The sequence below is a fragment of the Ictalurus punctatus genome, chromosome 13, assembly GCF_001660625.3.
Source record: "Ictalurus punctatus breed USDA103 chromosome 13, Coco_2.0, whole genome shotgun sequence".
In the NCBI taxonomy this organism is placed as follows: domain Eukaryota; kingdom Metazoa; phylum Chordata; class Actinopteri; order Siluriformes; family Ictaluridae; genus Ictalurus; species Ictalurus punctatus.
The window spans coordinates 19,491,944-19,517,484 of record NC_030428.2 but is presented as its reverse complement, the minus strand read 5'-3'; the positions used below and the strand labels follow the sequence as shown (position 1 = coordinate 19,517,484).

The following is a 25,541-nucleotide window of genomic DNA, read 5'->3' as shown; positions in this document are numbered from 1 at the left end:
CAATCAGAATTTTACATCTTCAGATAAAAGTTGAAGCTTTTTTGTCTTCCTTTGTGTGTGTGTGTGTGTGCATTAAAACAGCTGACAGGTGAAGTGAATAATATTGATTATTTCGTTACAATGGCACCCGTCAAGAGGGGGGATGTATTAGGCAGCAAGTCAACAGTCAGTTCTCGAAGTTGTTGTGTTAGAAGCAGAAAAAATGTGAAAGTGTAAGGATCTGAGTAACTTTGACAAGGACCAAATTGTGATGGTTAGATGACTGGATCAAAACATCTCCAAAACAGCAGGTCTTGTGGGGGTGTTCAGGGCTCTACGGTAACAATTTCTTTACAAAAATTTAGGGGCACAGTCACAAATTTAAATCAAAACATGGAAACTGGAGTTGACTTTTCTGGTGATATCTGGCAACCGTGAGTTTAAATGAAGTGAATGCACTGTCTATTAGAGTTGGTGAAGCGAGTGAAGGAGAGCGGCAGTGTACTGTATGTGTACAGACTGAACAGTTTCTACTCTTGAATATGACTGGTGAGGAATTATTTAATAAAGAAGTTTGAATTACACCCACCTTGTAGCGTTAGCATTATTATTAATTTACTTGTACCTCACGCTGCTGTGGCTACACGAGCAGGTCACAGTCACAGGTTCAGGTAATTTTTTGTGATCAATAAAAGATGGCAGATTGTGAGATCGGCGAGTTGAGAGAAGCAGATGATTACAGTGTTACTCTTTTCATCATAATGGCTTCTTTGTAGTATTTGCACACTTGTTCAGTTGACTGAGGTGATTGAAAAGCAGTGTGAAAGTAACTGTTGCACGGTGTAGATGCATTGTGGGGTTGTAGTTTTTATTCCAGTTGTATTATACAACTCTGAACAGGTCAGCGGTGTGCCTAAATATTTTTTTACAGTCACACAAAGTACTTTTCAGTCACCAATGCGAGTGAAATGGTTGCACTGTAGAGCCCTGGCGTTCCCAGGATGCAGTGGTTAGTACATATTAGAGGTCGACCGATAGTGGATTTTATTGATACCGTAACTCAGTTGGGCAGTACCCACCGACAACCAATTAATCAACCGACAATTTTTGATACTGAATGAAAAACATAACAATCAAATAAAAATATTGCTGAACTTTATTTAAAAAATATACAGTACTGAGTGTACCATTAAAAAATGCACTGTATTTTTAAAAATGAAATAATATATTAACTCTTAATAAATATTAAAGTAAATAAATATACATCCAGACTGAACCAAATATATAGTTTTAAATAGTATAATTAATTCCAGCAATCGATTATTGGTGCCGAACAACAACAACCGATCAATCTGTTGACCTCTAGTACCTACAAAAAGTGGTCCAAGGAAGGACAACTGGTGAACTGGCAACAGGGTCATGCACGCTGAAGGCTCATTGGGGTGCGCGTGTGTATATATATGTGTGTGTGTATGTATGTATGTATGTGTGTATATATATGTATGTATGTATGTATGTATGTATGTATATGTGTGTGTGTGTGTGTGTGTGTGTGTGTATATGTGTATATATATATATATATATATATATATATATATATATATATATATATATATATATATATATATTTATATATTTATATATACACACACACATATTAGGGATGCAACCGAAATTATTCGGCCGAAAATAGCAAAAAAAAAAAAGCATTTTCGGTGTTCGGCCGAAAGTGAATAAGTGAAAAGGCCGAATAAATTTGACCGAACAATCACGTGTTTGATGATGTGACCAAATAGCCTAGCAACCAGAGTGAGACTCACTAATGTCACGACCTCGATGAGGGGGCGTGCGCATGTACGAGCTACATGCACGAGCCATGTGCTCTTCGGATGTTTACTGTGGACACGTGGGTTTGTTTTGTTTCTGTTCTGGTGTATTCTGTCACGTTGCAAGACGTAAGGGAGTAGAGTACGGAAGCAGGTAAAGACGTATTTATTTAAGGGCAGGCAGACAAATCCAAATCCTAATCCAAAAAACTTAGTCAAGAAAGGCAAAGGGAATCAAAGTCGCGGTCACATAAAACAGGGTCAAAACAAGAAACATGAACTGGTAATGTGGACTGGGAGCGGAAAAACCAGTGGGGACTAAATGAACTAATCTATAGTTTAAACTAACTAAATCTATCAAGGAACATAACATTAACAACGTATCTAACTACACTATATCTACTATAATACTCCGCGAGGTGTACAGGGACGCGAGCAGTATATATCCCCAATATAATCAGCCGTATATAGCTGAATAGAACCATTTTTTGCACCCTTGTCAATGCACTTTTTAATGCACTTTTTTGTTGTAGGCTACAGAGTGTTACATTCGTTCAGCAGTCAGTTATAGGCCTAACATAGGCTATTCAAGGGGGGCTCAAAGATGACCACATAAAAATATTTTTATTTTACTCATTTATTTATTTAAAGTTATATTGTGCCTTGTTGGTAGCCTATGCCTGCTGGAATGAAAAAAAAAATGTTCAGTGTTAAATAAATATTTTGAAATTGTAGTTTTTGTAATAGATTTTTTTTATTTGAAAAGCAAGACAAAATAGTAAAAAGCACATTTTGACTATTTAATTTATGCAGTGGTGAAAAAAAATGGCAAAATAAATGGAAAAAAGGTGAAAAATGTATTTGGCCTTTGGCCAAATTTGTCATTATATTCGGTTTTGGCTTCAGCCAAGAATTTTCATTTCGGTGCATCCCTAATATATATTTAATTTGATATATAATTACATATAATATGTTATATAATGTAATGTATTTAAAAACAAACTCTCTTTCTCTTGGAAGCTGTTTGGAAGCTGTATCATGCCCAGTTGTAATTAATTTCCAGATTCTCATTGAAAAAAGTTAAATATTTAAAATATTTAAATATTTTAAATATAATGGGGGGGTGTTTCTTCAATTTTTACATTTCCTCCCAGGTCCCAAAAGGAAAATATGTAATCCACAGGCATGTAAGAGCACATACAAAATAAATCGTCAATATTTAATTATATGAAGTCATGCACACCCACTCACACATCAAGTATTAAAGTTTACCACAGATTGACCAATGTTGACATTAGCCTGTTCTGTTTCAGACTACAGTGTGTTTAACCAGGAGAAGGTAGAAGAAGGAGGTGACCCCTCCTGTCTGGATGATGTGGACCAGAGACTTCTGACCTTCTCAGAGGGCAGGCATGATGCAGTGACTGGCCACACCCTCTGGACTCAGCAGTTTAGCACTGTGGCCTGGCTCCATATGCTCAACCTGCAAAGGGAGAAAAAACCCATCATATACAAGTGAGTTCAGATATTGCATTAGAAATCTCTCATTTATATAGTGGTGATCGCTGTTACATGAGAGATTCGTTATATACTTATTTGTCTTTTTCTTGGTGTTTCTCTCCTACACTAGTGTGACTCTGTTCCTGGTCTTCTTGACTGCAGTGCTGGTTGTCTCACTGGCTACGGGGAATATTAAGATCCACTCCCCTGAGATACAGTTAAAGTCTATTTATCTGCTTCGCAGCCATGAAGCACCTCGCAAATATGCCACCAGCTTGCTCGTGCTCAACTCCTCTGGTTTGTCTGCCTGCTTCTCTTGGATGGGAGTTTAGTTTACTGATTTTAAAAAGGCTGAGCAAACAGGCAGATAATTTACTTAATTGAATGATAAATATGCCCTATTTAAATACTGACAGATTATCAATATCTGGAAGTTAATGTGTCAATTAGAGGAATACTTTAACGGAATTACTTTATATGGGTCTCAATAAAGGAAAGTCTGCAGAGACCTACAATAGATTCTTTTGCCTAATGCTATTATTGATGCCACACAGTGGGGTTTTGGCTGAAGCTTTTTTTCTGCTTGTGTTTTTTCTCTGTCATAGATTCAGATATATCAGGCTTCATTCATAATCTGGAGTCCCAGGACATTAAGGTGGAAATAATGAGGAAACCGGACTACATGTCTGCTGCACCTCACAGTGCTGCCATCAATGTAACAGGTTCCAGTAAGGTGAGTCAAACTTAGTCAATGGAACAAAACCAAAAACTCAGCAACAGACTGCTTTTGCTTGTAATGGCTTTAATATAGATTCAGGAATTTCAGCTCCAGTTTTGCTGATAATGTTATGGTCGTTGAGGGGTTTAAACATAAAACTGTTATTCTGAAATGCTTGCTTTAAACTAGTCTATTAATGTATTAGTGTGTGAATGAGATGAATGTAAAGCTAAAGTGAAGTGGATCTCTTGTTTCTTTCAAGCTGACAGCTATGAAGTAGTAAGGGTTTGCTTGTGTATCATTGATTAAGGAGTTTTCATCCAAGAAGTGACTCTTGGAAAGGCACCATGATGCAGAATTTGAATCCATTAAATGCTCACTTCTTGCCTGTTGCCTCTGCTGCCTCTCTGCTGCCTCTCTGTTCCTTTTTTTTTCTTTTGAGTTTTTGAGGGGGTGGCTGTGGCTCAGGTGGTAGTGCGGGTTGTAGGGTTGGCGGATCAATTCTCGGCCCACGTGACTCCACATGTCGAAGTGTCCTTGGGCAAGACACTGAACACCAAGTTGCTCCCAATGGCAGGCTAGAGCCTTGCATGGCAGCTCTGCTACCATTGGTGTGTGAGTGTGTGTGTGTGTGTGTGTGTGTGTGTGTGTGTGTGTGTGTGTGAGTGTGTGTAACAGTCTAAAGCAATTTGTAGAACCGCTAAGTTTAAAAAGTGCTATATAAGTGCAGACCATTTACCATTTACGCAGACCATTTGTGTCTCATTACTCAGTTGACTTAAGTGATGTGTCATTAATGATGGTTTTTCTGTCTTTTTCTCATTTAAGCTCTCTCTTTCTCCTTTTATCATTTCAGGGTTTTAATTACATTGTAGCCTTTAACAGTACTACAGTGCACTCTTTGCCAATGGCAGTGAATGTTCTGAGCAACGCTCTCCTCAGAGGCTACAATGGTACTGGTCACATAAACACCTGGACCAAACCCTTTGACTATGTGAGTGTCAACATTTACTTCAGATTTGTGTTTCCATGCCATCATTAACATTCTCTTTGTTGTTGTGGTTTTTTAATTTTTTTTTTATTTATTTATTTTTTTTACAGGAGAGAGTGAGTATTGTTAGAGCAGTCCAGTTTGTAACTCTTTCCTTTTTTTTTCTAGCAAATTGCAGATTCAACAACTCAGGCTGAGGTTTTCATTGAGGCTGTGATACTGAGTATGCTAGCAGCTGGAATGCCAGCCTATTTCGCAATGGACCATACACGAGATCGAGAGGTATTCATGTGGATATCTTTCAGCTATATTTTAATTTCTAAAACATTGTTTACCTTAAAGTGTTTACCCTTTGGCATTAATCAGCATGTCTTCCCTTGACCATCATTTCAGAGATAATCTAGCCAGAAGAGATGATGTGATTAAATTATGGTGTGTTTTTGCATCTGATTTAGATAAAGTGTCATTCAACATTGAGGATCTCTGGTTTGGTGCCGTCAGCATACTGGTGTGGGCAAGCAGCTGTAGATATCCCCTTCTTCTACCTCATCCTCATCTGTATGACCTGCACATTGTTCGCTTTTCACTCCACAGACCTGCTTTCTAACAGCAATGTCTTGGCTGTGGTGAGGAGAAAAGCATACATGAAATGAAACAGTTGTTTTCATAATACATTTTAAAAAAATATTTTACCTTGAGCATTTACATGTTTAGTTCAAAGCAACTTCTCACTAGAGTTTTCCTGATTATTCTAGCCCTGTTAAGAATCTTTAGAGTAGAAATGAGCACAGTAATAATAATAATATAGTCATGTGAAAAATTAAGTATACCCCATGGAAATTGTTAGGTTTTTTGACATATTTGGACAAGCAAACATTTGATCATATTTGACACAATGCCTATTAATAAAGTTGATACACTTGAACAAAAATACAAGGAAAAATAACGTTTTCAATCATTTATTCCACAGAAATATCAATAGATGTGATATTCTGTGGAAAAAGTAAGCACACCCTTGGCCTCAGAAGCTAGTATTGCCCCCTTTTAACAGAAATAACTTCTTGTAGGCATTTTGCATAATTGTCCACCAGTCTCTGACATCAGCTTGTTGGAATTTTTGACCACTCCTCCATGCAATATACTTTCAGTTGCAAGATGTTTGAGGGTTTTCTTGCACGTACTGCCTGTTACAAATCCCCCCTCAACATTTGGGATTTAAAACTAGTCTTTGATTAGGCCATTCCACAACCCTCCTTTTCTTCTTTTTGAGCTATTCCTTGATGGATTTGATAGTGTGCTTAGGATCATTATCCTGTTGAAAGGTCCACTTTTGGTTCAACTTCGACTTTCGGACAGATGGCCTCACATTATCTTCAAGCACTCTTTGATATGATGCAGAATTCATAGTTTAATCAATGAATGCAAGCTGTCGAGTCCCTGAGGCAGCGAAGCAACCCCAAACCATAACATCTCCACCACCATGCTACACAGTTGTTATGAGGTGCTTCTCCTTAAAAGTTGTCTTTGGTTAGCGCCAAACATGTCTGCTGTTACTGTGGCCAAACAACTCTATCATTGATTCATCTGTCCAGACCACATTATTCCAAAAAAGCCTGGTCTTTGCCTATATGCTCATTGGCAGACTGTAGTATTGCTCTAATGTTCTTTGTAGAGAGCAAAGGCTTTTTCCTGGCATGCCTCCCATGTGGGTCAAATTTGTGCAATCTCTTTCTGTTTATTAAAACATGGACTTTGACACCAGCTGCTGCAAGACTTACTATCAGATCCTGTGATGAAATTTGGGGGTTCTTGGAGAATTCTTTTTGCATCAGCTGGTATGCTCTTGGGCTGAATTTGCTGGGATATCCAGTCCTGGATACACTGGTAGTCGTTTGAAAAGTCGTTTTAAAAGCGCTTGTAGATCGTTTTCCTTACGGTGGAATAATATATTTCAAATAATTTGGAGATATTTTTAAATCCCTTGCCAGACACCTAAACCTCCACAACCTTTTTTAGATCTTGGCATGATGGCACCACACACCTCAATTACAAAGGGAACACCAGACACTAGATGTGAGAGGTTTACATAAGACCGGTACCACCTGCACTCCCTAAGCAGGTTCTAATCACTGACACCCAATCTTGAACACCTGATTCAAATTATATGGATTTGAAGGTGTGATAAATGTAGGGGTGTACCTACTTCCATATGACAGCTCTGTTTTTTTTTTGTTAATTTAAATTGTGAAAATTACTACAAAATGTCAATTTTTATGTGTCATTTGTAGCACCTCTATTAATAGGCACTGTTTCAAAATCAAATGTTTGCTTGTCCAAATATGTAAAAAAAATAAAATAAAAAATTTCCATGGGGTGTACTTATTTCTTCACCACTGTATACAGTAAACATTTTTCGTATTCATCTATAAAAGAGTTACACAGTTCATCCTTTTACTTATAAACCTACAATCCGACAGTAATGTACTATACTGAAAAATCAGACACACACAGTTTCCGCTATCACAGCTCCTATTGCCTTAAAAGACTTTTTCTGTATTCTGTATCTGTATAACTCTTGTTTAACAACCAGCATCTGTATGAAAATTTTTATATGACCAGTCACATCATTTTTTTGCTTGTTTTTCTTCAGATTATTTCTCTCATTGGTTTCTGCCCAGCCATGATCCTCTTCACATACTGTGTGTCTTTCATGTTTACTAAAGTCCAGAGCAACAGAGACTTTTTCTCCGTCGTCTCTATGATGGTATGTCACAGACTGAGATATTAGCACAACACAAAATAATAATAATAATAATAATAAAAAGCATCTTTACTGTTCACTAAATGTCAACCAAATATATATATTTTTTCTTTATAAAAATGGTGCTCTTTTAATGTATTCAGTACCAAAATACAAAGTGTACACGGCTTTAAGCAACAGTTTTTAGAGTTAGTTAAAAAAAACTAAAAGTGAACAATGAATGGAGGGTTTTTTCCCCCCCTGAAACTCAGGCTAATTGACTGGATGTATCTTTTTTTTTTTTTTTTTTTTTTGGACTCAGGTTTGTTTAGTGTCTGCCTGCATGGTTCAGATGGTCTTTGTGAATGATAATCCTGGACTAACACGTTTCCTACATAATGTGCTGTGTTTCTTCAACCCACTGTATCCGCTGATAGGGTGCTTCAGCTGCATTACCATGGTAATCTTCTGTAATTTGATATCCACAATTATTATTTGCGTGTGAAATCTTAAATATGTCCACCATGTTTCTGCCACCAAACCTGGCAATGTACAGTGGGGGAAATAAGTATTGGATGTGATCAGTATTAACTCAAGAAATCCACACATATAAAGGATTCACAACATTTAAGTCCATAAATAAAGTTATGTGTAATAAAGTGGAATGACACAGGAAAAAAGTATTGAAGACGCGAACTGAAATGTAATTAATACTTAGTGGAGAAGCCTTTGTTTGTAATGACAGCTTCAAGACACTTCCTGTTTGAAGAAATTAATCTGTCGCAGTATTCATTTGTGATTTTGGCCCATTCTTCTAAACCAGGGGTGTCCAAACTTTTTTCACTGAGGGCCACATACAGAAAAATATATGAAGGTCTGGGCCACTCACTAGAGATGAAGTATATCGCCTCACCTCTAGTGTATTAAAGTTAGCAATATCACTCAAATATAGGTAAATTATGCTTGATAATTGAATAAGCTTAAAGAGAAAAAAAAACGCCTAAATCACAGCTTTCCATTAATGGGTTTTCATATTTTTGTTACAAAAAGGGTTGGCAGTTCATTCTCAAAACAGCAACCTCAGATTACTTCTTAGTCAGGATGGTGATTCCCCCTTCACAGCCCTGTATAAAGTGAGGAAAAATAAGGGGAAAAGGGGATGGCTACAGTATGTTTAAGCTTATTATACAAATAAGTTATTAGGCTTGTTAACATCGTTTGTTCTAAAAGCCTTTTTACTAATGTATTTATTTATTATTAATGTATGAATACTGTGTTTATTTATATATATATATATATATATATATATATATATATATATATATATATATATATATATATATATATATATTTATATATATATATATATATATATGTATATATATATATATATATATATATATATATATATATATATATATATATATATATGTATATGTATGTATGTATGTATGTATGTATGTATGTATATATGTGTGTGTGTGTGTATGTGTGTGTGTGTGTGTGTGTGTGTGTGTGTGTGTATTAGCTCACCTATAGTGGGAACAGTGTTGCAGCAACACTGTTCCCACTATAGGTGAGTTTAAAAAAAACAAAAAAAAAAAATAGGTCCCCGTATTCAGAGACATCAGATAGAAAAGCTTGAAATTCTCTGTGGTACAGCCCTCGTGCTTGAATTTCGTTGACAGTTTTTACAACATTGTTCATCACATCCTCAAGCTGGACTGTTTTGGCTTGGCAGAGGGCTTCTGGGGGATCATTCTAACAGCCTCACCTCCACTTTCTTTCACCTTGGTACACACCATAGAGGCCAATCCTTTGCACTCACCTGGCATAGCTGGAGCCCCATCCATTGTAACTCCACACAGCTTGTACCATTTAAGTTCCATCTTTGTCAGTTGCATTTGACATAGTTTCAAAAATGTCCTTACCCGTTTTTGTGCCCTATAGACTCCTAAGATCAAGCAGCTCCTCTGTAATGCAAAAGTTATCATCAACTCCCTGCAAAAAAATTAACAGCTGTGTGATGTCTGTGGCATCTGTGCTCTCATCACATGCAATCGAGTAAAAATCAAAAGCACAAGCTTTATCTGACACTTGATGTTTTAAGTTAGCTGACAAGTCTTCGATTCTCCGCACAACTGTGCTTCTGGACATGCTCATGTTGTTGAATTCCTGTATCTTTTATGGGCACATTATTCCTGTGACTTTAATAAGGCAATGTTTTCTGAAGTCCCCACCTGAGAAATGAGTTGAGCTACCTCGTAGCTGGCTATTGTGGCATTTTCTTGTATTTTGTTGGCACTGTAAAAATACTGTTGTTGAGCTAGCAGGCTAGCTGCCATTTGCTCAACTTTCTCTTGTCGCTCGGCACCAGTATAGGATGTGTAGGTCTGATGTTTGGTTTCATAGTGTCGGTGTACATGATACTCTTTCATCACTGCAACAGTTTAATTGCAAATCAAACAGACACTTCCCCTTGACTTCTATGAAGAAATATTCATTTTTCCATCGTGTCTGGAATTTTCTTCACTCACTTGCTATCCTGCGTTTCTTTGGTTCTGCCATTTTTGGTCAATCATGGCAAAATTTTCTTTGATTATCCTTGTTTTGTGGATAAGCTGCCTTGTTCAAGACAGTAGCTCCACCTAGTGTTTAAACTGAGAAGTATAATGCAGTCAAGTGCAAGTTTCATGTGTGGCCCATATTCCATTATATTTTTAGAATTTGCTGCAGGCCAATTAAAAATGTACCACAGGCCACAGTTGGCCCGCAGGCCGTAGTTTGGACACATCTGTTCTAAACATATTGCCTTTAAATCTTGTTCAATTGGATTCAAGTCAGGCTATTGACTGGGCTATTCTAACACCTTGATTTTTTTTCTCTGAAACCAATTGAGAGTTTCCTTTGCTGTATGCTTTGGATCGTTGTCCTGCTGGAAGGTCCACCCAAGTCTCATCTTCATCATCCTGGTGGATGGCTGCAGATTCTTCTGAAGAATCTCTCGGTAAAGGGCTCCGTTCATCGCTCCTTCAATTATATGAAGTTTGCCAGTACCATGCAATGAAAAACAGCCCCACACCATGAGGCTATTGTGGTGGAGTGCATTTCCTATTGTACCTGCTGCCTCCAAGTGTTTCTGGAGCTTTTTCCCAGTGGTCCTTGGCTCTTGGACTACTCTTCTGACTATTCTTCTAACTCCCTGGTCAGAAGTCTTGTTAGGAGCTCCTGTGCGTGGCCGGTTGATGACGGAGTGATGTTGCTTCCACTTGCGGATAATGGCCCCAGTGGTGTTTACTGGAGAATTCAGAAGTTTTGAAATATGTCTGTATCTGATTCATTCAATATATTTTGCAACAATAAGGTTCCGAAGGTCTTGGGAGAGCGCTGTCCTTTTACCCATCATGAGATGTTTCTTGTTATAGACCATCAATTTACTAATCCAGCTGATATTAATTTTCACAGACATGGGGTCTAATTACTTACAGATTTCAGCTGGTTCCTTGCCTTATCTTGGAGAACCGCTTTATCTTAGCATGTTCAATATTTTTTTCCTGTGTCACTCCACTTTGTTATGGACTTTAATGCTGTGAATTCTTTCATTTCCGGATTTCTTGAGGTAATACTGATATCTGGTGAAAATTTCATGTGAAAAGCCTCATTGGAAATATATTTACTGAAAAAAATGTTGACTCGTTCAATACTTCTTTCCCCCAGCCTATGTATTCAGTGTAACTGTCCTGTGGTGCTATGCATAATGAGTTAATCATCCAGAAAGGCACACAAGCTCTAAGCTATCTGAAACAGCTAAAGTATGGGTTAAAATTAGTTAGTTAGTTTGCATGTTGGACAGTAAATTAAATGAATAATATTATATCACATTTTTATGAATTGAGATGGAACTCTAGATGAAATGATTGACTTTGTGTCTGTCTAATTTCAGGCTACATTCTTAAGTCCTTACCATGAGGACTTCCTTTGGAAGAATTTACTTATTGCTGCTATTTCTGTGAGTTTCTTAGACTTTGAATTTTGCATATATTTTACACTAACGCCCTGATTTGTTACATTGAATAATTTATGTTGTTTGCAGCCCTACTTCCAGTGCATTTTGCTTCTGTTTTTGCTGCTATGGCTAGAGAACCGCTATGGAGGCCAAACTATGAAAAATGACCAGCTGTGCAGGTTCTCTCTACTTATTTACAATATTATGATCTCAGCTTTGTGTTTTTTAATGCGATTTTGTTATGTGTGTGTGGGGTGCAAAATTATTTTTATTTGCTGGCTGTTGTTGGTTGTCCTTGCTGTAGGGTTTCATGTAAAACCAAGGGCAAATTGCAGTGGAACCCAGAGGAGAATATTAATGAGGATGAGGATGTTATGATGGAGAAGGCTCGAGTGAAGGAGGCCCTCACCTGTCAGTGCTGTGAAGAGGTTGGAAATGGTTTACTAATAATATTGCATTTAGATATAAAATGTTTATGTAGTCATGTGAAAAAAATAAGTACACCTCATGGAAATTAGTGTTTAAAATTTTTTTGTATGTATTTGGACAAGCAAACATTTGATCCTCTTTAAACAATGCCTATTAATAAAGGTACTCAAATGACAAATGACACATAACATTGATATTTTATTTTATTTTTTAGTAATTTTCACTATTTAAATTGACAAAAGAAAAGATCAGTCACATGGAACAAGTAAGTACACCCCTTCATTTATCACAGCTTCAGATCCATAAAATTAGAATCAGGTGTTCAAGATTGGGTGCTAGTGATTAGAACCTGCTTAGGGAGTGCAGGTGGAACCGGTCTTATTTAAATCTCACATCTAGTGTCTGTTGTTCCCTTTGCTAGTGAGGTGTGTGGTGCCATCATGCCAAGATCTAAAGAGTTATGTAAAGCCTACAGGAAAAAAGATTGTGGATGGCCTATAAGTTTGACAAAGGATTTAAAAAGATTATTTGAAATACAAATTATTTGAAATACATCATTCCACTGTAACTAAAATAACCTGCAGGTTGTGCATCTTTCAAACAACTGCCAATTTGTCCAGGACTGGCCATCCCAGCAAATTCATTCCAGAGCAGACAAAAAGATGTCTCCAAGAAACCCAAAATTTGATCACAGGATCTGATAATAAGTCTTGCAACTGTTGGTGTCAAAGTCCATGTTTCTACAATCAGAAAGAGATTTGCACAAATTTGACCTGCATGGGAGGCATCCTAGGAAAAAGCCTTTGCTGTCTAATAAGAACATTAGCGCAAGACTACAGTTTGCCAATGAGCATATAGGCAAAAAGCAGGCCTTTTGGAATAATGTGCTCTGGACAGACGAATGAAAGATAGAGTTGTTTGGCCACAGTAACAGCAGACATGTTTGACACTAACCAAAGGCAGCTTTTCAGGAGAAACACCTCATACCAATTGTGAAGCACGGTGGTGGAAATGTTATGGTATTGGGGTTGGTTTAAAGCCTCAGGGATTGGGCAGCTAGCATTCATGGGTTCAACTATGAATTCTGCATCATATCAAAGAGTGCTTGAAGATAATGTGAGGCCATCTGTCCAAAAGTTGAAGTCGAACCGAAAGTGGACCTTTCAACAGGATAATGATCCTAAGCACACTAGCAGATCCAACAGGAATGGCTCAAAAAGAAGAAATGGAGGGTTATGGGATGGCCTAGTCAAAGCCCAGATTTGAAACCCATTGAAATGTTGTTGGGGGATTTGAAACAGGCAGTACGTGCAAGAAAACCCTCAAATATCTTGCAAGTGAAAGAATATTGCATGGAAGAGTTGTCAAAAATTCCAGCAAGCTGATGTCAGAGACTGGTGGAAAATGCAAAATGCCTACAAGAAGTTATTTCTGCTAAAGGGTCAATACTAGCTTCTGAGGCCAAGGGTGTACTTACTTTTTTTTACTTACTCTGTTGAATAACCGATTGAAAAAGCTCATTTTCTTTGTGGTTTTGTTCAATTGTACCTACTTTATTAATAAGAACTGTTTCAAAGATGATCAAATGTTTGCGTGTCCAAATATGTAAAAAAAAATTTCCATCAATTTCCATGGGATGTACTTATTTTTTCACATTACTGTGTGAATGTGTTTATATACAATTGATCTCTAAAGTAACTAAACAATATATAATAATAATGTTATTTTAACCCTAAAGTAATTAATGATAAATATAATATACAGACATTACATTACAAGGGCAGATGTAGTTTAATTATATGGCATCCATAGTTAGGTCCATAAATATATGTATATTTGGCAAAGATAGTATTTTTTTTAGCGGTCGACCACAATGTATTGGAGTTGAAATTAAATAATGCAGTTGAATTCAGTGTATACTTTCACCTTTTAATTTGAGGGTATGTACATCCAAACCGGATGAATGCTGTAGGAATTACAGTGCTTTATATGTCTGGTTGCCCCATTTATAAGGGAACAAATGCCATTTGATAGTTGGCGACTCAGTTGTTCCATGGCCAAGTGTGTTATTCCCTCATTATTTCACTTACAAGTAAGCAAAGTAGAGCTGATTTCAAGTGTGGAATTTGCATTAGAAATCTGTTGCTGTTAACTCTCAATTTGGAGTACAGACAGCTGACACTGCCAGTGAAAACGAGTCATCATTCAGCTGAAAAATCAAAACAAAACATTCAGAGAGATAGCTGGTTAGCTCAGGAACACCAAAAGGCCTGGAAGACCATGGAAAACAACTGTGTTGGATGACAGAAGAATTCTGTCCCTGTTGAAGAAAAACCCTTTCCCCACTCATAACAGTTGGCCAGGTCAAAAACACCCCGTTGAGGCAAAAACCACTGTGAAATCCACTGCTAACCCAGAAGAACATTAAGGCTTGTCTGAATTTTGCCAAAACACACCTTGATGATCTGCAAACCTTTTGGGAGAATGTTTTGTAGATTGATGAGTCAAAAGTGGAACTGTTTGGAAGACAGGGGTCCTGTTACATCTGGCAGAATTCCTCAAAAAGCATATCATACCTACAGTCAAGCATGGTGGTGGCAGTGTGATGGTTTGGGGATGCTTTGCTGCTTCAGGGCCTGGGCAACTTGCAATAAAAGCAAAATATTCAAATCATAAGAGTAAGTCCTAGTCCTAGAAGTAAGTGAAAGACTGATCTCCAGTTATTGGAAGCGTTTGGTTGCAGTTATTGCTGCTAAAGGTGGCACAACCAGATTTTAAATTTAAGGGTGCAATTAGTTTTTCACATGGGTAATAGGTGTTGGATAACTTTTTTTTTTTGCTTCATTTAAAAAAAAGCAAAAAAACTGTATTGTGTGTTTATTCAAGTTGCCTTTGTTTTGTGTTGTATTTCGTTTGAAGATCTAAAACTATTTAGTATGAGATTTACACAAAAACAGAAGAAATCAGATAATTCAAATACTTTTTCATAGCACTACATTAGCCAAGTTTGATGTTTTCTGTCTTATTTTGAGAACTGGGTTGATAAAAATGATATGTTGTTCCTTCAGACCATACTGTAAAAACTCTGTGTTCCCAAAATATGTAAAACGGGGTGCTCCCAAGAGATCCATACTGATGCTTTCATTACATTTTATAACCCTTAATGTTTTAGAATGAAAGATCCAGTTGCATTTTGAAATTCTTGCTATTCATTTTTTCTATGGCAATATCATAGTATTATGTGTATTACCTATGTAGCATAATTGCATTATAAGGGCTGATAATTAAGACTCACTCCAGTTCTCTGCTCAGAAACCATTGGTGGTGGTGAGTAACCTGAGGAAGGAGTACTTAGTGAGGAAAGAGGGCTTCTCCTTAAGTAAAAAGAGAAAAGTGGCTGCCAAGAACATCTCCTTCTGTGTCAGAAAAGGTACATAACCTTCTGTCTGTCTGTTCGTACATTGAATGAGGTGATTTTTTTTTTCTGTGTCTGTCTTCATTGTGGGTATGAAATTCTGTGTTAACATCATGTTACCTGGCTTGTGCAGGTGAGATCCTGGGGCTTCTGGGACCTAATGGAGCAGGGAAGAGCACGATCATGCACATGCTCTCCGGAGAGACGACTCCTACTGCAGGACAAGTGTGTACTTCCTCCTTCTGTCACTCTCTAATTTGTTGCTACGAAACGGACTGCATTAAGGGCTTTTTACATCTTTAATTAAGCTTGATGTGGAACATCATGCTCATGGCATCTCATTACACTTTAATGCAGGGGTTCTCAAACTTTTAGAGTCAGGGACCCCTTTAAATGTAAAATAAATTTCACGGCTCATTAATATTCTGAGTAATATAGTGTTCTGGCTATTTATTGGAGCCCTAGAGCTTTTCTTGTTCCTGAACTTTCTAGCAATAGAACACATTAAGTCTAAGTTGACATTATTTATAGTCCTACTTGTTCTTGAGTTATTGAAGTTTGGATTAACCACATTTGGTTCCAGTGACCTGTCAAATAGCCAAATAACTATAAACACAATAATAAATATAATAACATTGATAATTGTGATTTTCTGTAAGGAATTTAAAAAGAAATCACAAATCTTCTGGCTATGTTTCCCCCTTGAGTGTCTCGGGGCCCTGCTTTGTGAACCACTGCTTTAATAAACTAGGTATAGTTTATTATAGGTATAGAAAACTACACATTTAAGGCAATACAGTGGGGGAAATAAGTATTGAAGGCGTCAACATTTTTTTCAGTAAATATATTTCCAATGAGGCTATTCACATTAAATGTTCACCAGACATCAGTATTAACTCAAGAATTCCACACACACAGAGAAATCCAAACATTAAAGTCCATAAATGAAGTTATGTGTAATAAAGTGGAATGACACAGTAAAAAGTATTGAACACGCTAACTGAAATTTATTTAATACTTAGTGGAGAAGCCTTTGTTTGTACTGGCAGCTTCAAGACTCCAAGAAATTAATCAGTCGCAGTATTCAGGGGTGATTTTGGCCCATTCTTCTAAACGTATTGTCTTTAAATCTTGAAGATTCTGGGGGGCCCTCTTGTGAACCTTGATGTTTAGCTCTTTTCACAAAGGTTCAGTTGGATTCAAGTCAGGCTATTGACTTGGCCATTCTAGCACCTTGATTTTTTTTTTCTCTGAAACCAATTGAGTCTCCTTTGCTGTATGCTTTGGATCGTTGTCCTGCTGGAAGGTCCACCCCACATCTCATCTTCATCATCCTGGTGAATGGCAGCAGATTCTTCTCAAGCATCTCCCAGTGAAGGGCTCCATTTATCGTTGAAATGTGATGAAAAACAGCCCCACACCATGATGCTTCCAACTACAAACTTCCCTGTTAGTATAGTGTTTTAAGGGTGATGTGCAGTGCCATTTCTTCTCGAAACATGGTGTGTAGTATGACCGCCAAAATGTTAAATTTTGCTCTCGTCTAACCAGACTACACTCTCCCAGTATTTCATAGGCTTGTCCAAATGAGTTGTAGCAAACTTTAAACGAGCTTCAACATGCCTTTTCTTTAGTAATGAAGTCTTGCGGGGTGAGCGTGCATAGAGGCTATTGCGTTGGAGTGCATTTCCTATTGTACCTGCTGCCTCCAAGTGTTTCTGGAGCTTTTTCCCAGTGGTCCTTGGCTCTTGGGCTACTCTTCTGACTATTCTTCTGACTCCCTGGTCAGAAGTCTTGCGAGGAGCTCCTTTGCGAGGCCGGTTGATGACGGAGTGATGTTGCTTCCACTTGCGGATAATGGCCCAGATGGTGCTTACTGGAAGATTCAGAAGTTTTGAAATACGTCTGTATCCGATTCCATCAATTATGTTTCGCAACAATAACGTTGCGAAGGTCTTGGGAGAGCTCTTTGCTTTTACCCATCATGAGATGTTTCTTGTGTGACACCTTTTTATAGACCATCAATTTTCTAACCCAGCTGATATTAATTTGCACAGATAGGAGGTATTATTACTTACAGATTTCGGCTGGTTTCTTGCCTTACCATATCTTGGAGAACTGCTTTTTCTTAGCATCTTCAATACTTTTTTCCTGTGTCATTCCATTTTATTACACAACTTTATTTATGGTCTATAATGTGAATTCTTTATATTTGTGGATTTCTTGAGTTAATACTGATGTCTGCTGAAAATTTCATTTGAATAACTTCATTGGAAATATATTTACGGAAAAAAATGTTGACGCGTTCAATACTTATTTCCCCCACTGTAGCTCATCAAATAGTTTTGCACCTTTTCCTTTTTTTGTTCAGATTTTAATGGGAGACTATGGCACAGAGTTCAGGCCAGTGGATAACCCACTTGAGCATGTAGGGTACAGCCCCCAGGTAAACCCACTGTGGCCTAGGATCACCCTACAAGAGCACCTCCAGATCTATGCTGCCATTAAGGGTTTACACCACAAAGATGCACTGAACATCATCAGACGGTACCTCTGCTTCTATACACACTGTATACCACTAGTGGAATGGTGTCTTTTCAATGCTGATAATTAAAATTACATGGTAAATCTAATTGTACATTATTATTCTTATCTAGCCTCTTGATTAGTGTGTGTGTGTGTGTGTGTGTGTGTGTGTGTGTGTGTGTGTGTGTGTGTGTGTGAACTTTCAGTGTTGTTAATGCACTGGAGTTGAAGGAGCACCTTCATAAACAGGCTAAAAGTCTGTCTGCAGGCCTTAAGAGGAAGGTGCGAGCAACACTGAACAGCGCAAGCAACAATTATTAAAATGATTTTTTAATACAGAACTCCATTTAATAAGCGTTAATTTATTTATTTGTTTTGCTTTTATTGTTATTTATGTACTTACTTATGTATTTATTTACTTATTTATATTTCAATTGTATTATATACTTACAAGTACCAGGATAGGCCACTCTTTCTAATGAGAGTCTGCTCTTTTGTTTGCAGTTGTGTTTTGCATTAAGCATGCTGGGGAACCCTCAGATTGTGCTCCTAGATGAACCTTCATCTGGGATGGACCCCAAGTCTAAGCAGCGAATGTGGTAAGACCCCTTTTATTTACTTTTCTATACTCTGAGTTTGCTGACATATGCTTGTAATGGCAATTTTATTTTTAAAGGATGTTTGCACCACAGTAATATACCATATTAATATATTGTGTAAAATGTAAATAAAAACAGAATGTAATCCTTTACAAATTTCATAAACCCATATGTTATTCACAATAGAGGATAGAAAACATATCAAATGTTTAAACTGAGTAAATGTACCATTTTAAGAAAAAATAAGGTAATTTTGAATGTGATGGCTGTAACATGTCTTTTTTTGAAGCACATGTTGCTTTAAAACCTGTATATACCTTTCAGCATTTATGGTGCCTTTCCAGATGTGCAAGCAGCCCATTCCATAAGCACTAATGCACCCTCATACCAGCAGAGATGCAGGCTTTTGAACTGAGCTTTGATAAAAAGCTGGATGGTCCCTCTCCTCTTTAGTCCTCTTTAGTTTAGAGGAAGCGGCGTCCATGGTTTCCAAAAAGAATTTCAAATTTCGATTCGCCTGACCACAGAACAGTTTTCCACTTTGCCTCAGTCCATTTTAAATGAGCTTTGGCCCAGAGAAGATGGCAGCATTTCTGGATCATGTTCACATATGGCTTCTTCTTTGCATGATTGAGATTTAACCAGTGTTTGTTTGTGAACACAGTTTGCTGTGCCATCCAGAATGAGTTCTGGAGGTGTTTCTGAGCCCATGCAGTGATTTTCATTACAGAATCATGCCTGTTTTTAATGCAGTGCCACCTGAGGGCCCGAAGATCACTGACATGCAATATTGATTTTCGCCCTTGTCCCTTGCGCACAGAGATTCCTCCAGATTCTCGGAATCTTTGATGATATTATGTACTGTAGGTGATGAGATATTTATAGTCTTTGCAATTTTACGTTGAGGAACATTATTTAGAAATTGTTCCACAAATTGTAGATGCAGTTTTCGCAGATTGGTGAATCTCTGCCCATCTTTACTTCTGAAAGGGTATTAAAAAATTATCTTAGAGAGGCAATCATCTTATTGACCTGTTGACAATTAACTTCCAGCTGTTTCTTTTTAGTAATGCTTAATTTTCCAGCTCTTTGTTGCCCCCATCCAACTTTTTTGAGACGTGTTGTGGCCATCACGTTCAAAATTACCTTTTTATTTCTTTAAATGGTACATTTACTCAGTTTAAACATCTGATATGTGTTCTATGTTCTGTTGTGAATAATATGGGTTTATGAGATTTGCAAATGTTTTTATTTACATTTTACGCAGCGTCCCAACTTTTTTGGAATTGGGGTTGTAGTATGCCTGTTGGAAACTCAGAAAAATAGCTTTATGTAATCTAAACTGTGCCTCCTGTAAACATAATCAATACAAAAAATGTTGTTGGATAGATATAAATCCAAAGTGTGATCAATCTCATTGAGCATTGGAGTTAATGTCTTCAGAAATTTGAATAATCAACTACAGTACTTGTAAAAGGGTACTCTCTGTGTGTTACCATTGTCCATTGTGCCAGGAGAGCGATGCGTGTGGCCTTTAAAAACAAACAGCGTGGAGCTATCTTAACAACGCACTACATGGAGGAGGCAGAAGCTGTGTGTGATCGAGTGGCCATCATGGTTTCTGGCCAATTACGGTTCGCTCTGTTTTTTTCTTGATCTTTTAGATAGTAATTCTTTAGTTATATCTCATATGCTCTTTAAGATAAAGAGTGTTGTTTCAAGAATGCTTATTCTAAATAAGTCCATGTCCCATAATATTAAAAGTATTTGGGGTCCAAAAAACTCATTCTGCATCATTACGAAATGGTTAGTTTGGTTAATGACATGTTCATCTCTGCAAAACACAGTCCTCAATTACTGAACTATTAAAAATATGATCAAGCATTTATTCATTCTGAGCAAATGTGATAAATGAATGCACATTTTTATGGCATGGAAAATGACTATGCAGGGCAGTTAAAATGACCATGTTAAATAATTGTATGGTTTGATTGTTTCTAATGTGGCTTTTCTGTAGTTGCATTGGTTCCATACAGCACCTAAAGGGGAAATATGGTCGAGGTTACAGTCTGGAGATTAAACTTCGAGAAGAACTCACAGGCCTCCAGCAGGTGGCACTACTACACAAGGAGATACTAAGGATCTTTCCTCATGCGGCACGCCAGGAGAGGTATGTGTGTGGATGTTTCACCGTGATAGTGCAAAAGGGGTGTATTATTAGTGGTTGGGAGTTGACTGACATACTGAAGAAATATTTTGTAGAATTTTCGACAGCAGTGACTAAGCAATATGTGCCTGTTTGGTCCTGTTGATATTTGTGTTGCCCTGTTGTGTTGCAGTTTTGCCACCTTGATGGTTTATAAGATTCCAATGGGGGATGTTATATCACTAGCCAAAGCTTTCTCTCAGTTAGAGAGTGGTGAGTGGCCAGAGAACAGTATTGAATGTCTTGTTTATTTGAATTTTGGGAACTTTGTATTTAAAGACCACCCCCCCCCCCCTCCCCCCGCTCTCTCTGCAGCTAAGCAAAACTTCAATTTTGAAGAGTACAACTTTTCACAGTCTACTTTGGAGCAGGTTGGTCGAAATGCACAGTGCTGTAATAAACCACAATAATTTGTTGCAATTAGAATATTTTAAATACTTTTTTTGTATCCATATCTGTTGTGGTGTCAGGTTTTCATGGAATTTGCTAAAGAACAGGAGAATGAGGAGGATGACGTGGGCTCTCTTAGCACCACATTCCAGTGGCAGCGGCTACCGCAGGATGGCAGAGCGTCCGTCAATCATTCTGATAGTATTGTGTACCAGTTGTGAGCCAGCCCTTTCAGCCCTCTGTCTCCCCCTACCATCTCTGTGTGTCTCACTCCAGATAGTTGGTGCCCCAGTACTAGGTGCCACTGCTATGAGGGTCTGCAGATCAATGGAGTTGGCACGGGCACTAACTCGACCAACATGACTGCATTATTCACATCTCCAGATGACACTTGCAGTTTCCTAAGCTTGTGCTGGGATTTAAAAAATCTTTGAGACTGAGAGATTTTTGAATTCCCACCCCTTATTTATTCTACATACCTTTCCTACTTACTGGCCTTTGTGAACAGGTTTATACCACGCTCACTTGTGTCTTGAGCTTATCTACCAGCTGCTGGGTGATGTCATGCGTGTTGAATCAATCAACAGGTAGAAAAGCAATGCAACGGAGGCGTATCGCTGAATCACTTATTCACATCAACACTAAAAAAGGTGCTTTCAGTTTTTGTAGCAAGAGATCTAAAGCGTATATGCTCTTGTATGTACTTTGTCCTTGGGAATCTGATGCATGTGCATGTGGTTCACAAGCACAGTGTGATGGCACTGCCGAGACATACCAGCATGTTGAGTCTCTGCTTCTCAACCCCACCATGAGGTATGAGGAGTGTCCACTGCCTCTGCTGCATCAGCGGAGCTCTTGGACTCCTTTTCCAACACCAGCACACGCTTCAGGTCCTTAGACATTCAGCTGTCCAAAGACTGATGCCTGATCAGTAGGTATAGACCTGCACACATCAGTATAGGTACTGAATGGCAAGTGATTTCACAAATCCACCCCCCCCCCCCTTGTCTGTTGTGTGTGAGTGTGTGTGTGAGTGTGTGTGTGAGTGTGTGTGTGAGTGTGTGTGTGAGTGTGTGTGTGAGTGTGTGTGTGTGAGTGTGTGTGTGTGAGTGTGTGTGTGAGTGTGTGTGTGAGTGTGTGTGTGAGTGTGTGTGTGAGTGTGTGTGTGAGTGTGTGTGAGTGTGTGTGTGAGTGTGTGTGTGAGTGTGTGTGTGAGTGTGTGTGTGAGTGTGTGTGTGTGAGTGTGTGTGTGAGTGTGTGTGTGTGAGTGTGTGTGTGAGTGTGTGTGTGAGTGTGTGTGTGTGAGAGTGTGTGTGTGTAATTTTTATTTTTTACTTTCCTTGGGGCCTTCCTTACACCTTCCTGTTCTCGTGTAGATGTCATAAATGATTGAATGTAGAATGTAGTTTCCCATGCACTCCACTTACATGCATGTAGCACTCTTAATTTATCAGACTTGGAAACATGGCCTAGAGGTGGTGGGGAAGGCTTTGAAGTCAGAGGACTCCTTTCCTTTCCTGTTTTAATTATTTAACATTGCATCTCAGCAAGTCCTTGGACGCATGATGGAACTATTATTTGTGTTATTGAAAAATGGGATTGTGACAGTTATCCTACTTTTGTAGCAAAGATTAAGAGCTTTATGGTGGAGAAAATGCTTTTTAATGGACGGAGCTTATTTTCACACATTGTATTCACTTATTTCAATTTATTTTCCCCTTTTGGAAGAAGACTAATATTAATTAATATTAAGAAGACTAACCTATTAACATTAATAATATTAACATTGTTGATTAAAGGTGTTGTCTGGTTATTGCTTCTTTGGCACAGGCTACACACAGAATAACAAATGCAAATTCAACATGATCTAAAACAAGTGACTGTTTGAATTATTTTTAATTATTGTACTTGTAAAAAGGAGAATGAGCAGATTAGTATGGAGTTTAGATTTTGCAATAAAGCAATTCTTTCCATGTCCATATTTTTCTTTATGCAGATCAACACAACTGTTTGTTATAGAGAGATGTTTTTATGTTTCAGGTGTGTCAATTAAGTGCAGTTCAAAAATTCAGCAGCAATTAAAAATCTTTTTTTTTTTTTTTTTTGAGGTGGAATAAGCATCGTTATTATAGTTACCTCTTCTCCATAGGTTAGCAGTTAGAGTTGTCACTTTTATTGATTGGTGGCTGGATGGGTGAAATGCTCCCAATGAAAGACTGTATTTTTGTCTAGAATGAGTCATTAGCATGCAGTTGAATTTATTAACTCAGCACCTCTAATCCTGTGTAAGAGTGACAGTTTGACCCTGTTTGTCTGGTACACAAGTAGCTATGTAAAGTTGTTGCGGTTTTGTTGATATGAAAAGCTGTTAAAGTCTGTTCGAGTGTCTTTAGGGGTTGGCTACTTGTTTGTACATATTTCAATATTTTTCTCTTCTATTTCACAATTAAAACAAACTTGTCCCTGAATATAAAACGAGGGAGATATTCTGCTTGAAACAGTCCTAAAAAATTGTAATTCATGTTAAGGTGGTGCAACGTACTAATTTTGGTATATCTACTATATTTTACTTGCATTCAGTTAGGGTTTTTGAGGGCTTTTGAAATATTTGGTGTATTTATACTTAACTGAACTGTTATCTTGTCCCTTGCAACTGGCCATCATGGTGTACTAACATTTTTATTTGTAATATTATAAGAGGCAAGTTAAAATTTGTTTAGTGTCCAATAGCATCAAGAGCAACGCACTAACATTAGCAGCGAGGCCAGTTGATCTTAAAGCCAAGCCGAGTGTGTAAGCTTTCTGCAAAACATCTGTAATGTGATGTGAATGTCTTGGAGATTGTTGGAATGGTTCTACTTATGGCACTGCTACTTTTGTTTGTGTATTGATAAAGTTGAAAGTTGCTATTTTTTAATAAATGAGCTTTATTTTTGCACATATGTAGCCTCTTATACTGGTATGGCTGAACATCTGTATGATGTTGCTTCTCCTTTCTTAGGGTTTTTGGTATGTTTAATGAAATCTACCTTGGAAAAAATATGCTATTTTCTACCAAAGTGCAATATAGGAAAACCTTTTTGTGTATGTGCGGTCACTGCTTCCTGTAAATGATGTGTCATGCCTAACTGAAATATCAGTGTCTATTTTGTGAACTCAGAAGTGTCTTGCAGTAATATGTAGCCACCAATATGTAACCTTGTAGAATGCGTTTGTTATTTCGTACCCAGATACCAAAAAACTAATAAAAGATAATATGAATATAGATTGAATTTAAACAAACAGTTGATTCACCAGCTGAAGTGGTTACTTTAATAGAAGATGTTCACAGGGTTTTGTTTCCCCTTTATTTTTGTTTATAGGATTTCAGGCCTGTTCACATTCCTATATATAGTATTTGCTCATTTTAAACACAGCTTCTAGTACTCAAACTCATGACTGTGATTTTAGTTTAATCACCTCAGGAGACTGGAGATTTTTTTTTTTCTTCTTTATAAAATTGTTTTGCTGTATTATGCAATCTTTTAAACGAGTGTGCACTAATTTTCTGTGAATGTGTGTGTGTGTGTGTGTGTGTGTGTGTGATGTGATGTGATCTATTGTTCTTGTTATTTATTTTTGTGCTGATTTACACACAGTTCATCTCTTTAACATGTGTTTGTTAAAAGGCATTTAACCCACAGAAATGAAATAAAAAAATGTATGGAAACTCCACTAGGCTTATGGTTATAGATGTGTTTTGTTTTTTGTTTTTTTTTTTGGTAAAAATTTATACATTGCTGTTATATAGCCTAATATATAAAATCCAAGAAAATATTATGTCCACTTTGAAAATCGAATTGCAGTTATGGTAGGTTAGCTTTAACTTTAGCCTGTATGTGAATAGAGGAGGAAAAATGTAAATATTATTTAAGGAGAAAGGGAAAAATTCTAATCATATTTCTTAAATTTACCCAAACTTTTGTGAGTTCCTGGATGGTACAACTTAATTAAAATATGCAGCAATGTATATCTTGGTAATTAGTGGATTTCAAAATGCAATCAACGTTCATAACTGCCAAAATGCATGAATGATCCAAGATATAGAGGATTTGGGGGAATATTCCTGTATGCTGTCACCTTTTTTAGCCAAACATACAGTATGGATGGTGTTCTTGGTTAAAAGCTCTTTCGCTTTCCACATGGTGATGGATGATGCAGGGATTTTATATGTAAC

At 37.4% G+C, this 25,541-nt stretch overlaps 1 protein-coding gene across 1 annotated transcript in view; it reads left to right on the top strand.

Annotated features, from left to right (window-relative positions):
* Nucleotides 1–25,039, top strand: part of abca5 (ATP-binding cassette, sub-family A (ABC1), member 5) — a 38,552-nt gene extending 13,513 nt beyond the window's left edge. The window contains exons 19-39 of the mRNA XM_017484061.3: nt 3,119–3,320; nt 3,436–3,602; nt 3,911–4,038; nt 4,880–5,017; nt 5,183–5,296; nt 5,470–5,640; nt 7,665–7,778; nt 8,077–8,214; nt 11,698–11,763; nt 11,848–11,939; nt 12,065–12,188; nt 15,502–15,619; nt 15,738–15,829; nt 17,976–18,151; nt 18,337–18,412; nt 18,635–18,729; nt 20,244–20,363; nt 20,747–20,899; nt 21,069–21,148; nt 21,251–21,306; nt 21,406–25,039. Coding sequence (XP_017339550.2) covers nt 3,119–3,320; nt 3,436–3,602; nt 3,911–4,038; nt 4,880–5,017; nt 5,183–5,296; nt 5,470–5,640; nt 7,665–7,778; nt 8,077–8,214; nt 11,698–11,763; nt 11,848–11,939; nt 12,065–12,188; nt 15,502–15,619; nt 15,738–15,829; nt 17,976–18,151; nt 18,337–18,412; nt 18,635–18,729; nt 20,244–20,363; nt 20,747–20,899; nt 21,069–21,148; nt 21,251–21,306; nt 21,406–21,546 — 2,561 coding nt within the window. The 3' untranslated portion in view covers nt 21,547–25,039. The remainder of the gene's footprint in view (nt 1–3,118; nt 3,321–3,435; nt 3,603–3,910; nt 4,039–4,879; nt 5,018–5,182; nt 5,297–5,469; nt 5,641–7,664; nt 7,779–8,076; nt 8,215–11,697; nt 11,764–11,847; nt 11,940–12,064; nt 12,189–15,501; nt 15,620–15,737; nt 15,830–17,975; nt 18,152–18,336; nt 18,413–18,634; nt 18,730–20,243; nt 20,364–20,746; nt 20,900–21,068; nt 21,149–21,250; nt 21,307–21,405) is intronic.
* Nucleotides 25,040–25,541: the final 502 nt, after the last annotated feature.